The sequence below is a fragment of the Narcine bancroftii genome, chromosome 9 (genome assembly GCF_036971445.1).
Source record: "Narcine bancroftii isolate sNarBan1 chromosome 9, sNarBan1.hap1, whole genome shotgun sequence".
Taxonomy (NCBI): Eukaryota; Metazoa; Chordata; class Chondrichthyes; order Torpediniformes; family Narcinidae; genus Narcine; species Narcine bancroftii.
In genome coordinates, this window is record NC_091477.1 from 26,435,567 (window position 1) to 26,448,012 (window position 12,446).

General features: G+C 42.4%; 1 protein-coding gene across 10 annotated transcripts in view; it reads right to left on the bottom strand.

Moving 5' to 3' along the window:
- Positions 1-12,446, bottom strand: part of LOC138743336 (collagen alpha-1(XXIII) chain-like) — a 112,053-nt gene that overhangs the window by 10,499 nt on the left and 89,108 nt on the right. For 7 of the 10 annotated variants that reach the window (XM_069898530.1, XM_069898529.1, XM_069898531.1 and 4 more), the window contains 3 exons: positions 5,686-5,775; positions 4,290-4,370; positions 723-776 (listed from right to left, as the gene is read on the bottom strand). In XM_069898530.1, the coding sequence (XP_069754631.1) occupies positions 723-776; positions 4,290-4,370; positions 5,686-5,775 (225 nt within the window). Of the gene's footprint in view, positions 1-722; positions 777-4,289; positions 4,371-5,684; positions 5,776-12,446 lie in introns of those variants that run through there. The other 3 variants (XM_069898534.1, XM_069898533.1, XM_069898532.1) reach the window with 2 other exon arrangements.

Below are 12,446 nucleotides of genomic sequence, written 5' to 3' on the forward strand. Positions count from 1 at the left end.
TGCAATACAATATCATTTGAAAGGTACTGCAAAAATAACAAATGCAAACTCTGTGTGTGTGGGTGTGTGTGTCTGTGTGTGTGTGTCTGTGTGTGTGTCTGTCTGTGTGTGTCTGTCTGTGTGTGTGTTTTTGTGTGCGTGTGTGTGTCTGTGTGTGTGCATGTGTCTGTGTGCGTGTGTCTGTGTGTGTCTTGTCTGTGTGTGTGTCTGTGTGTCTGTCTGTGTGTGTCTGTGTGTGTGTGTGTCTGTGTGTGTGTCTGTGTGTGCGTGTGTGTGTCTGTCTGTCTGTGTGTGTCTGTCTGTGTGTGTGTGTCTGTCTGTGTGTGTGTGTGTCTGTCTGTCTGTCTGTCTGTGTGCGTGTGCGTGTGTGTGTGTGTGTGTGTGTGTGCGCGCGCTCACGCGCGCATGCATATATAATTTTTTTTTAATCTTGCAGGAGATTTTTTTGGATAACACCTTGTTTGGTTGCACCAAATTTCTGAGACCTACAAGTGTTGACCCAACATTGTCCATAATGGAATGCTGGGAGCTAATCTCCTGTTTGAAAACAACATTAAGGTTATAACATGCAAAGCCTTGATGAAGATTTCACGGCTGGTAGAGGTTTGCCTGACCAGAGAAGAGAACAATTTGTTAGAAGGTGGAGGCACAGAAAATGGAACAATTTAAAAATGTAAAGTTAGGCTGTTTAAATTCTTGCATCAAACATTTTGAATTCTTACCTTTTCTCCTTTCTGACCAGTAAGACCTATCAGGCCCATGGAACCAGGATTTCCCTTTAAAAAGGACATGCCACAAAGTCATTAATTAGCCTGTCATTCAATTTCTACAATTTGTCAATTATGTTTAAGTTACTCAATTAATTTATGATCAGCACTACCGAGAACATTTTCAGACGTCTCAGCTAGTTATGGTAATGAGGCTACTGACAATTTTAGCTTCATGTGCATTCCTTTAAAGTGTATTTAACAGTCTCCTTTTAATGACCAAGGCACATCCCACCTCCAACAAAGGAATCTAAATGCAAGAGTTAAAATCTTGTTTGCTCTTCTGACTTATAAAAAAATCACAAGAGTTTGCATCATGGGAGAAATTGAGCCAGATCATCTGGGTGCCTTGGTGGAGCCATACAATGATCTTCCGACAGTCTCCTGCTGTGTCCCTGAGTTGCTATAGAGTTTATAAATGGAGAGGTGGCCTGCTGCCACTGGAAATGTAGGCGGCACCTGAGACTTTGTTGATGAAACTGAATTGCTTAAATATGGGAGGTCTCTACTGAATGAGAACAGGAGCTACATCTTGGGCTAGGACAGGTGGGGGAGGGGAGAAGGTTTCACTGGAGGTGATATTAGATGTCTGAAGCACCTTTTGAAAGTATGCTATGATCGCTCTGCATATCTTATAATCTCTGAAGCCCTTACTGTCTCTCTCCAGCTTTCAGTATGTAATGTGACATCATATCCCTCAATCTGCATTTCTCTTGGCTCTCTCTGTATATAAAACTGCAACCCTACTGCTGGGACTCTCCAATATCTCTGTGGATATTGTACTTACAAATAGTTGTGTCCTTCCTATCTTAATCTATACAATCCCTCTACATCCTTCAATGTGTTTTGCTCCAAGCAGCTCCAGTTACAATCCCCCCAAACACCATTTTCAAATTCCCTGAACCCTTTAAAGTGCTTCAGTCTCAGTTCTCTGTACACATAACTCAAAAAAATCCCTCAATATATCTTTCCCCAAGCTCTATGCAAGTATAAACCCCAATTCTTCAAAGCGACTCAATTCACAGAACAACCTCTGAAAATTAATTTAACAACAGCACCTGAAAACAAGTCAAGTTGTCTTCAGTGCACTCAGGGCATTTCAGCATCAGATGTGTTTTGCCAGGCAAGGGGTCTCTTTTGGGAGGTGAAGGAACATCAGATCTTGAGGATGTAAGTATCCAGACAATAGTCAGTGAGTAGCTGATAGTATGATCTGACTCAATACATCTGTCTGTAGGACCAGTCACGAATCTTCCCATTAAGATTTTCAAGAAAAACATTTACAAAATAGGAACAGGAAAACAATGCAATTAAATATAGCCATATAACAATTTACAGGACGGAAACAGGCCGTATCAGCTCTTCTAGTCCGTATCGATTTACGTGAAACTCCACTAGTTACACCTACCCACTCCCATGCCCATAACTCTCCAATCCCCCATATCCATGTACTCATCTAGCCTCCTCTTAAATGACAGAATTGACCCTGCCACAACTACTTCTTCCGGTAGATCATTCCACTCAGCCACCACTCTCTGAGTGAAGAAGCATCCTCTTATATTACTCCTAAAGTTTTGCCCCCTAACCCTTAACTTATGACCCCTTGTTCCAAACTCCTCTACCCTCAGGGGAAAGAACCTATTCACATCTACTCCATCTATTCCCTTCATAATTTTAAATACCTCCATCAAATCCCCCCTCAACCTTCTACGCTCCAATATACTGCTTTGAGTTCACGTTTTTTTGTGAATAAAGTCCCAGTCTACTCAATCTTTCTCCGTATTCAAGATACTGCAATCCAGGCAACATTTTCATAAACCTTCTTTGCATCCTCTCAACCATATTTATATCCTTCCTATAATTTGGAGACCAGAACTGCACACAATACTCCAAACCTGGAGTAGAGGTTTATTCAATGAAAGGCACACCAAGCAAATTAAACTGTAATAAAACATTTTAACCTAGCAGACTCGGGACTTTGGTGATAAAAAACACAAATTGTTAGAGGAACTCAGTAGGTCAAACAGCATCAGTGGAATAAAAAGAACAGGCATCATGATGCTCCTGCTATGGATGGTGACTGTCACCTGTGACATCATCCCAAATTGTTGATCTGATAGCACTTTGATCACAGGGAACTCAGAAACCAAATTTGTCCTGATTTATTTTCATTTGGAGCTATCAGGGGTTCAAACTCTACTTCACTGGATGTATAGCAAGCACGCTAGAGCCATGAAATTCAAAACCATGACAAAAGCATGAGAAACGTGCCCAATTAAATATGTTAATATATCCTCTGCCTCTTCATGTTGGGGAACAGCAATCATAGGCTATAAAGTACAAAGTGTAGGATATAGAAGCCATTAATATGAACAACACCCAGTTTTCAAGCAATTTTGAACATAACCAATGCAAGCAGCAATCAGTTTTGAAATGATAGGACAGCTACATGAATAAACACCATAGTCTGTGAAGAAGGCCTGCTCCTGGCTCATAGTGGAGGCCACAAAACATATGGTTTGGAACATGACATGACTATAAAACATTCACATGCACGTTGACCAGATATAGTGACACTATAGCTATGCTAATTGGCTGACCAAACCAGGCATCAGACATCATTAGCCAAGAAAAAGTGACGAGACCAGATCAACAATTTGGGATGATGTCACAGGTGACAGTCACCATCCATAGAATATTCTATTTTGAGACTTGGCATGTAAAACATAGTCACATTTTCTGCTCATCGATATTTGGGTTATTTGTGTATCCAGAGAACTATTCCTCGATATTCTGATAGAAATAATATATTTTGAGTATTTGCCATTTGTGCTCAGAAGCTTCTAGACTAAGCATGTGAATTACGTTGCCTTAACAAAGTTGTTTGATAGTCTTGTCAGTTAAGAAGTGCTCCCTTGTAAACATAGAATTTTATGTTTTACATGCTTTTTACATTTTTTACATGCTTACCCATACCAACTCATTTAATTCCACACATTAAAATCACTGAATTATTGTCAAATTAAACTTACAGTTGCCTTTCTTCTTCTTTGGCTTGGCTTCGCGGACGAAGATTTATGGAGGGGGTAAATGTCCACGTCAGCTGCAGGCTCGTTTGTGGCTGACAAGTCCTATGCGGGACAGGCAGACACGGTTGCAGCGGTTGCAGGGGAAAATTGGTTGGTTGGGGTTGGGTGTTGGGTTTTTCCTCCTTTGCCTTTTGTCAGTGAGGTGGGCTCTGCGGTCTTCTTCAAAGGAGGTTGCTGCCCGCCAAACTGTGAGGCGCCAAGATGCACGGTTTGAGGCGATATCAGCCCACTGGCGGTGGTCAATGTGGCAGGCACCAAGAGATTTCTTTAGGCAGTCCTTGTACCTTTTCTTTGGTGCACCTCTGTCACGGTGGCCAGTGGAGAGCCTATAAGCCTAAATAATCACCTCTTGTATAACTATTCTACCAAAATATCATTGTTCAGGTAAAGCTCAGCTTTCCCATTGATTAAAGATATAAATTTGTTCACATACCTTTATGCCAGGGAATCCTCTGTCACCTTTTTCACTAGCATGGCCTTTTTCACCTTTATTACCATGTAATCCTGGTTCACCCTAAACAGAAAGCAGAAATAGTCTTATTGATATACTGCGTTGAGTTCCGTTGTTTTGTGAAGTATCTGTTCAGCTGAAGCAATAAAGAATTTTGGTGCATATGCACATCATACAATGTACATGACAATTAATTCATGATCTTTTAAAAAAAAGAGGGACTGCAATTAGATTTGAGTATCTAGCATTTTGTGCTCAGTTCACTCATAAGCTTATTGATACCTTCCATAGTTTGTGGTTTAGAAACGTCTTACCCATTATTAGTTGGTTTTCGCCCATTCAGAGCCAGCTCTCCAGCGCATGACGTCCTGTTTTGCGGAAACTGCCAAAATGTTTGGCCTGGAAGTCAGCCTGAAGAAAACTGAGGTCCTCCATCAGCCAGCTCCCCACCATGACCACCAGCCACCCCACATCTCCATCGGGCACACTGAACTCAAAACGGTCAACCAGTTTACCTACCTCGGCTGCACCATTTCATCTGATGCAAGGATTGACAAAGAGATAGACAACAGACTTGCCAAGGCAACTAGCACCTTTGGAAGACTACACAAAAGAGTTTGGAAAAACAACCACCTGAAGAAACACACAAAGATCAGCGTGTACAGAGCCATTGTTATACCCACGCTCCTGTTCGGCTCCGAATCATGGGTCCTCTACCGGCATCACCTACGGCTCCTAGAACGCTTCCATCAGCGCTGTCTCCGCTCCATCCTCAACATTCATTGGAATGACTTCATCACCAACATCGAAGTACTCGAGCTGGCAGAGTCCGCAAGCATCGAATCCATGCTGCTGAAGACCCAACTGCGCTGGGTGGGTCACGTCTCCAGAATGGAGGACCATCGCCTTCCCAAGATCGTGTTCTATGGCGAGCTCTCCACTGGCCACCAAGACAGAGGTGCACCAAAGAAGAGGTACAAGGACTGCTTAAAGAAATCTCTTGGTGCCTGCCACATTGACCACCGCCAGTGGGCTGATATCGCCTCCAACCGTGCATCTTGGCGCCTCACAGTTCGGCGGGCAGCAACCTCCTTTGAAGAAGACCACAGAGCCCACCTCACTGACAAAAGACAAAGGAGGAAAAACCCATCACCCAACCCCAACCAACCAATTTTCCCTTGCAACCACTGCAACCATCCCTGCCTGTCCCGCATCGGACTTGTCAGTCACCAACAAGCCTGCAGGAGACGCGGACATACCCCTCCGTAAACCTTCGTCCGAAAAGCCAAGCCAAAGAAAGAAGCCTCATTATTAGATACTCAAGCACAAGTTACACTGTCATTTTTAGGAAATGGAAGAAATTAGCATAGATACTTACAGGAGGACCAATGGATCCGGTCTCTCCTTTGTTGCCTTTCGTTCCTGGAATTCCGGGGACTCCTGAATCTCCTTTACGACCAACTAAACCCTAAAATATAAGTATCAATACTCAAGAAACACAATACCTGAATGGAAACCTCACATTTACCACCTGCACAAAGAAGACACACACATATATATGTCAAGAACATTCGGTGGAATTTTGGTTTCTCTCAAAGATTGCAAAATAAGATTTCAGATTTATTGTCAGAGTATATACATGACATCACATACAACACTTTTTTCTGTGGGTGAGGCAGAATTACCACTTATTGGTAGTACAAAAAAAACTGTACACAGTGTACACATGTAAACAACCAAAGAACTGTAAACAGGTAATGAATGTAAAGAAACTGACTGTGCAGTACAGAGATAATTAAAAAGTCAATAAAGTGCACAAGTAAGCATCCTTAAATGAGTCCCTAATTGAGTTTGTTGTTGAGGATCTGATAGTGGAAGGGCAGTAGAGATTCTTGAAACTGGTGGTGAGAATCTTGTGGGATCAGCGAGAACAGAGCATGTGTTGGGAAATGTTGATCCCTGATGATTGCTGCTGCTCTTCGACTGCAGAGTTCCCTGTATATCTTGTCGATAATGAGGAGGGTTTTGCCTGTAATGTTCTAGGCTGTGTCCACTATCTTTTGGAGGGCTTTACACTCAGGGGTATTGGTGTCCCCATATCAGACCACGATTAAGCCAGTCAGCGCACTTTCCACCAAACATCTGTAGAAATTTGCCAGGGTTTCTGGTGTCATACCAAACCTCTGCAAACTCCTGAGGAAGAAGAGGCTGTGACATATTTTCTTCATGATACCATTAGTGTGTTGGGTCCAGGAAAGATCCTCCCACATAGTGACTCCCAAGAACTTAAATTTGCTCACTCTCTCCATCTCTGATCCCCCAATAATCACAGGATTGTATACCTCTGTCTTTCCCTCCTTGAAATCAACAATCAGTTCCTTTCTTTAGTTTTGGTGACATTTAGTGCAAGGTTATTGTTAGTGCACCATTCAGCCAAGTTTTCAGTCTCCATCTGGGGATGATTCATTTCTTGTGCTACTTTTGTATTTGATCCTCATTTAAATTTTGTAGACCATTTGCAAATACCAAATACCCAAAAATAACTGGTCTACTCATAAATTGAGCAGTCCAGTGGGTTTTGTCTCATAGTAAGAAGGCCTGATGTCAGGATGGACAAGAAAGCAGGCTGTTAGCAGACTGGATTACATATGTGAGGGTAGGAGAACCATTTGAAAGAACCAAGGGATTAAGAGGGAACAGATAATGAATCCTGAAAGGTCAGCAAATAACTTCTTAGTTCCTTTAGAGTCAAGGCAAATCTATGACTGGAAGAAACAGGCCCCTCTTTAACCAGTCAAGATCCCTATTGTCTCCATGCAGGTGATGTAGAGTTTGTCAAGGATTCCAAACCTACAATTTCTAATAGAGTGCAATAGAAAAGTCTGCAGACACTGTGATTGTCATAAAAACACAGAAATGCTGGGAGGAGCTCAGCAAGTCTCGCTGTGTCCATAGGACATAGATATATAACCGATGTTTTGGACCTGAGCCCTTCTTCAAGGTGTGAGTTAAAAGCAGGCAGGTACCTGAATTGAAAGGCTGGGGAGAAGGGAAGAATGACAGGGGGAGGAGTGCAGACCCACAGACAAAAGGTGTTAATTAGGATGTGGATGGGATGACAGGAGAGAGGAAAGGTGAGAATTGATTGGGGGAGGGTGGGGTTTGGCTCTGTGAAAAGAGACAGAAGGAAAAAGAGAGAGATGGAGTTAGAGGAAAAGAGACAAGAAGTGGGGTGGGGGTGGGGGAGGTGGGCTAATGGAAACTGAAGGTCGAGGTTAATGCCATCTTGTTGGAGAATGCCCGGATGGAATACAAGATGTTGTTTCTTCAATTTATGAGTGGACTCAGTATGCCAGTTCACGAGACCATGGACAGACCTGTTGGCAAGGGAATGGAGTGGGGAATTTAAATAAGATGCCACTGGGAGATCCATGCTTTTGCAGGGGATTTTCTAACATCAGGTTATCTGCTACATTTCTGCTCTGCTTCATCTTGGTCAGTGGACATGCCCCCTGGAACTTCAAACCACATGTACTATTTTTTATTATTTAATATGTTCTCAATTAATTTTTCTCCTTGTGATAATTTTTGAATTAGAACCTATTTGCTTTAGCCAACTTGTACAATGTGGTTAGTAGTAGTTAGCGCAACACTATTATGGCTGGATGAAGTCAGCAGGTCAAGCTGCATCAGTGGAAGAAAATGGTCAATATTTTGAACCCAAACTCTCCTTCACGAGTAATGAAGAGTTTGGGCTCAAATCATCAACCATTCTTCTTCTCTGAGTGATGCTATTTGATCCACTGAGTTTGTCCATCTGATAATGTCTGCCTTCAGATTCCAGAACCCCGTGTATCTCTTGAATTTTCATGGCTGTGTGAACTGTACTTTCCATACTGGCCAGTAGATGGCAGTGTTGTTGCTTGGGGCCGAGAGGTTTGTTTCACTAAGGCACACATCCTCATCAAGCCTAATCTTCGCTCCACCTAATGTTGTCAGCTATTTCTTGATAGGCCAAATAGGCTAAATGTTGGCTTTTCTGATGGTGGGGACATGAAGGGACTGGAGATGACCGCAAATGCTTTATCCTTCATTTTTACTCATATTGCAGTTTGCCCAAATATAGCCTTGACATTAGGCTCAGCTGAAGTTTTTTTTTTAGCATTTTTGGATTAGTTTCACGCTTGGGTGTTACATTTTGTACATTTCATAATTTACATTAAATTTGCTAAACCGCACAGGGATCTGTCCTGTGGAACTGCTTCAGGAAGGAACTAAAACAATTGCAATGAGGCAGATTCTTCAGCAAAACTATAAGTTCACAAAAGATCTCATCTGGCCTTAGTTTCTGGCTGCAAACTTGTAATTTTCTCTGATCTTGGAAATTGGTGAATTAACGTGATTCTGCAATCTCTTTTCAGAAGCAACAGCTTTTGCCAGCAGGCCCTGTCAAAGTCGCACATGTATTGGAGCCTATTTCCATTGGTAAGGTTGCTTCTTCTGTTCTCATGTGGCTTCATTTTGGGCAGACACATATCAGCCCCCTCAATTTCAACCATATTTTCTATGAAGGACATTTCAATTCCATTTTGGATCATGTGCTTTGTAGCTTAGAAATAGGAAATCTCTATTACAATTGGCCAGGGTGTTGGTGAGGCCACAACTGCTCTGCTCCGTACCCTTGTGGTACCTGTACTTTTATTTCAGAAAGTACATGCTGTCATTTTTGGCAGTCCCACAGAGGTTTGTGAGGTTATTTCCTGGGATGAGAGGGCTGTCCTATCACAAGAGGAAGAAAAATAAAATCTAAATTCTTCACTCTTTAGAAGAATGAGGGATGATCTTAATGAACCTCAGGGGACCTGACAGACTAGATATCTTAGTTTTCATTATTGGGAGAGTGTCAAAGGGATACAGTTACAAGATTAGAACTGAGGTGCACAGGAATTTCTTTTTGTGGAGGCTGGTGAATCGCTGGCATTCTCTGTCCCTGGGAGCTGTGGAAACTAGATCTTCGCAGCTATTTAAAGAATATGCAAGTAATCTGAAAAATCAGGAGTTGACAAAGACGAACAGTTGAGGCCCAGAGCAGATCAGCCGCTGTCACATTGAAAAGCAGCTGAATTACCTACCCCTTCCACTTTCTGATATTCTCATCTGCTTTATCGTAAGCAAAAATGTTCCATTATCTCCTTGTACCTTCTTGTCCAGCTCATTCCGACTGACATCCAGGACACCTTGCTCACTCTCTTCCATTTTACAACTTCCCTGACTTCTGCCTCTCTTTTTACCAAATACAAAAAGACCCGTACATGTCTATTCCCCCATCATGATGGCCCTCTGATTCTTTTTTGAGTTGTAAGTAATTTTCTCTCGGGACATGCAGCTTTGTGTTTCTGTGTTCCAGCGCGCAATGCTCAGGCAGGAGTTAGATTTCAAAGTTACTGCTATGCACTTCATGGCCTCTGCCAATACAATCATTATGAATTGGATTTGAAATTTGGCCAGATTCATTGCAAGTCTTATGTCCATTATGTTTCCCAACAGGAACAATTCCTTACTGATAATTTTTCCTAGGACTTGGCCCAGTTCCACCCAAAAGGGTCTCACCTTGATAATATCTATGTTGTGTGCATTAAGGTTCCTGTCTCAATGCCACATCTGAAGCATTGGTCTGATAATTCTAGTTTAGATCTGTTCAATTGTTAAGGTGTCAAGTACAGCCTGTACCGCACATTAATGATTGCAGTCATGCTGGTCTGATACAGGTCACTGCTCATCAATCGTTATTCCTAGGTCTGACTCCCTCCTCTGTCTTGATTTGTGAAGGCCTGGTTTAGGTCCTTCCAGCCTGAGTCCTTCTTCAAGGCATAAGCAAAGAACAAGAAGGTATCAGAACACTTCCATAACTTTTAAATCAGCCTAAACAGCTTCTCTTTCAATTCCTCCCACTTTCTTCAGATCAAAGATGTAGTCATAGGCCCCAAATACATCTGCCTTTTCATCAGCAACATGAGGCAGACCTTGTTCTCAACCTACTCTGGCACCACCACCATCTCCTCTGCTACATTGGGAACTGCACTGGTGCTGCCTCATGTGGAACTTGTCAGTTTCATCAACTTCACCACGAACTCCCATGGTCCCAGCTATCTCCTTTCTTCAGCAATTGTCTTCACCATCACCCTCCTGGCCCCTTCTACCCTCATCCCCATTTTTGGCTTTTGTCTGGGCCAACCTATCAGCATCTCCCAACTCCAGCCCACCTAGTTCTGTCATTCCTCACCCCTCCTCTGTCTTTATTCACCTATCAACCCCCTCCCTCTCTTTAGTACTGCCTGCCTTCCCCTCATTTCTCAGCCCTGAATCAACATTTCAACCCAATATGAATGCTGTCTAACCTACTGAGTTCCTCCAGCATTTTCTTTTTGTTCCCTGGATTCCAGCATATGTAGATTCGCCTGTCTCCTACTGAAGTTGGACTGGTTTTCAGCTGCTTGTGCTTTGGCAGTTACAAAGTTCAGATGTGATGATTATCATATACTCCCCTTTGTTTCTTCTGTGTTCTGTGCTCAAGTTTGAACGAGGACACTTGCTTAGTAGTTTGCATATTGAAATTACTTTAACAAACAATAGGACAGAATGGATCTTTAATCACATGTGAATTGTTTGATTACAAATGTAAAAATGTGGAGTAGAGTGGCAAAATGTATCGGGGGGTGTAGGTTGGGTGGCATGGACTCATGGCCCAAAATGGCCTGTTACTGTGCTGTGTGTCTAAATTTAAATATATATATATTTAAAAGAGGAAAAAAAGTGTTTTTGTCCCAACATTATGGAGGACATTGTATCACACTGTCATGTGTGTTATTGAAGTCGCATAAAACCCTGACTTGTAAACCAGATTGATAATTATGAGATATGGAACCTCACTGATATTTATTTACCTTGATCTAATTGAGTTAGCTGAAGTAACCTGAATATCATGCTTACATCATATACATCCACAATGATAAAAAATAAAATACAAAGTATTCTGGTGCTGATGCAGATCCAGGAGAACGGGGAGTGGAGACACAAAGCTCCTTTGCAGAATCCTACTGCCTGGCCATGATGTTCACAGCCCTGTAAAGGGTTTGAATATCCTGTTAAAGGAGCCGATGGTGCTTTTTTTTAAACATCTAAAAACCACAGGGGTCTGTGCCCATGATGGCAGCATCCATGCTTGGCAGCAGACCATGAGAGATTGATGACACTAGGCGACCAGTGGACCAGTTTAGGGCACCAGAGCAGGAGGACACTCCCAAGTTGAGGAGAAGTCTAGGGGTCCCCCTGCAGGGAATGAAACCATGGCAATGGACAATCAAGGGCTCAGTGGCTGAAGGAACCACACCGGCTGCAGGAGACTGGGTCATGGAAACCAGGTATCAGGCCTGGGATTCGAGGGGATTCTCAAAGGGACTTAGGGTGCTGAAAACCTGATTATATCAGAGGTTTGGATCTGGGAGCTCAGGTTTGCCAATGGATCAAACAAAAGGCTGCAGGAGCTTTGGAAGAGAATCCACAGACACTCAGTGTCTCTCGCTTTTTTTCCTATTATGATTGGGAGTACCAGGCCATGCCAGTGGTGCCTTTGTGCACCTTTAACACAAGCAAAAGTTGACAAAGGAATCTATCAGTAAATGGAAGAGGCTTTAGAAACACGAGGTCATTAAGAAAAGCAAACAATCCGTCTTGATCACCTGATGGAGAACAGTAGTTCTCAACTTTTTATTTCACCATCAGGTCATCTTAAGTATTTCTTTACTTGCCAACAACCATCTATAAGGAACCCATGGACCACTAGTGTAGTGGAGGGAGGTGAGTGTGATCTGCATTGCTAAAAGGGATTTTGTATTGTTGAGAAGATTTTGAGAACTTCCTTTTTTTTGTCAAATTTACACCTTTATTTCACATAATTATTTATCTATTATATCAGTAATATTTGCCTTTGCTAGAGACAAACCCATCCAGTAGCAAACCCAAAGATCACTAGTATCACAGGCTGAGAAATGCTGATGCATTCAAAGTTTACGGCACATATCTGGTCACATTTAGAAGAAATCTCCTCTCACCTACTCCAAATTGCAATATAGAATTTGA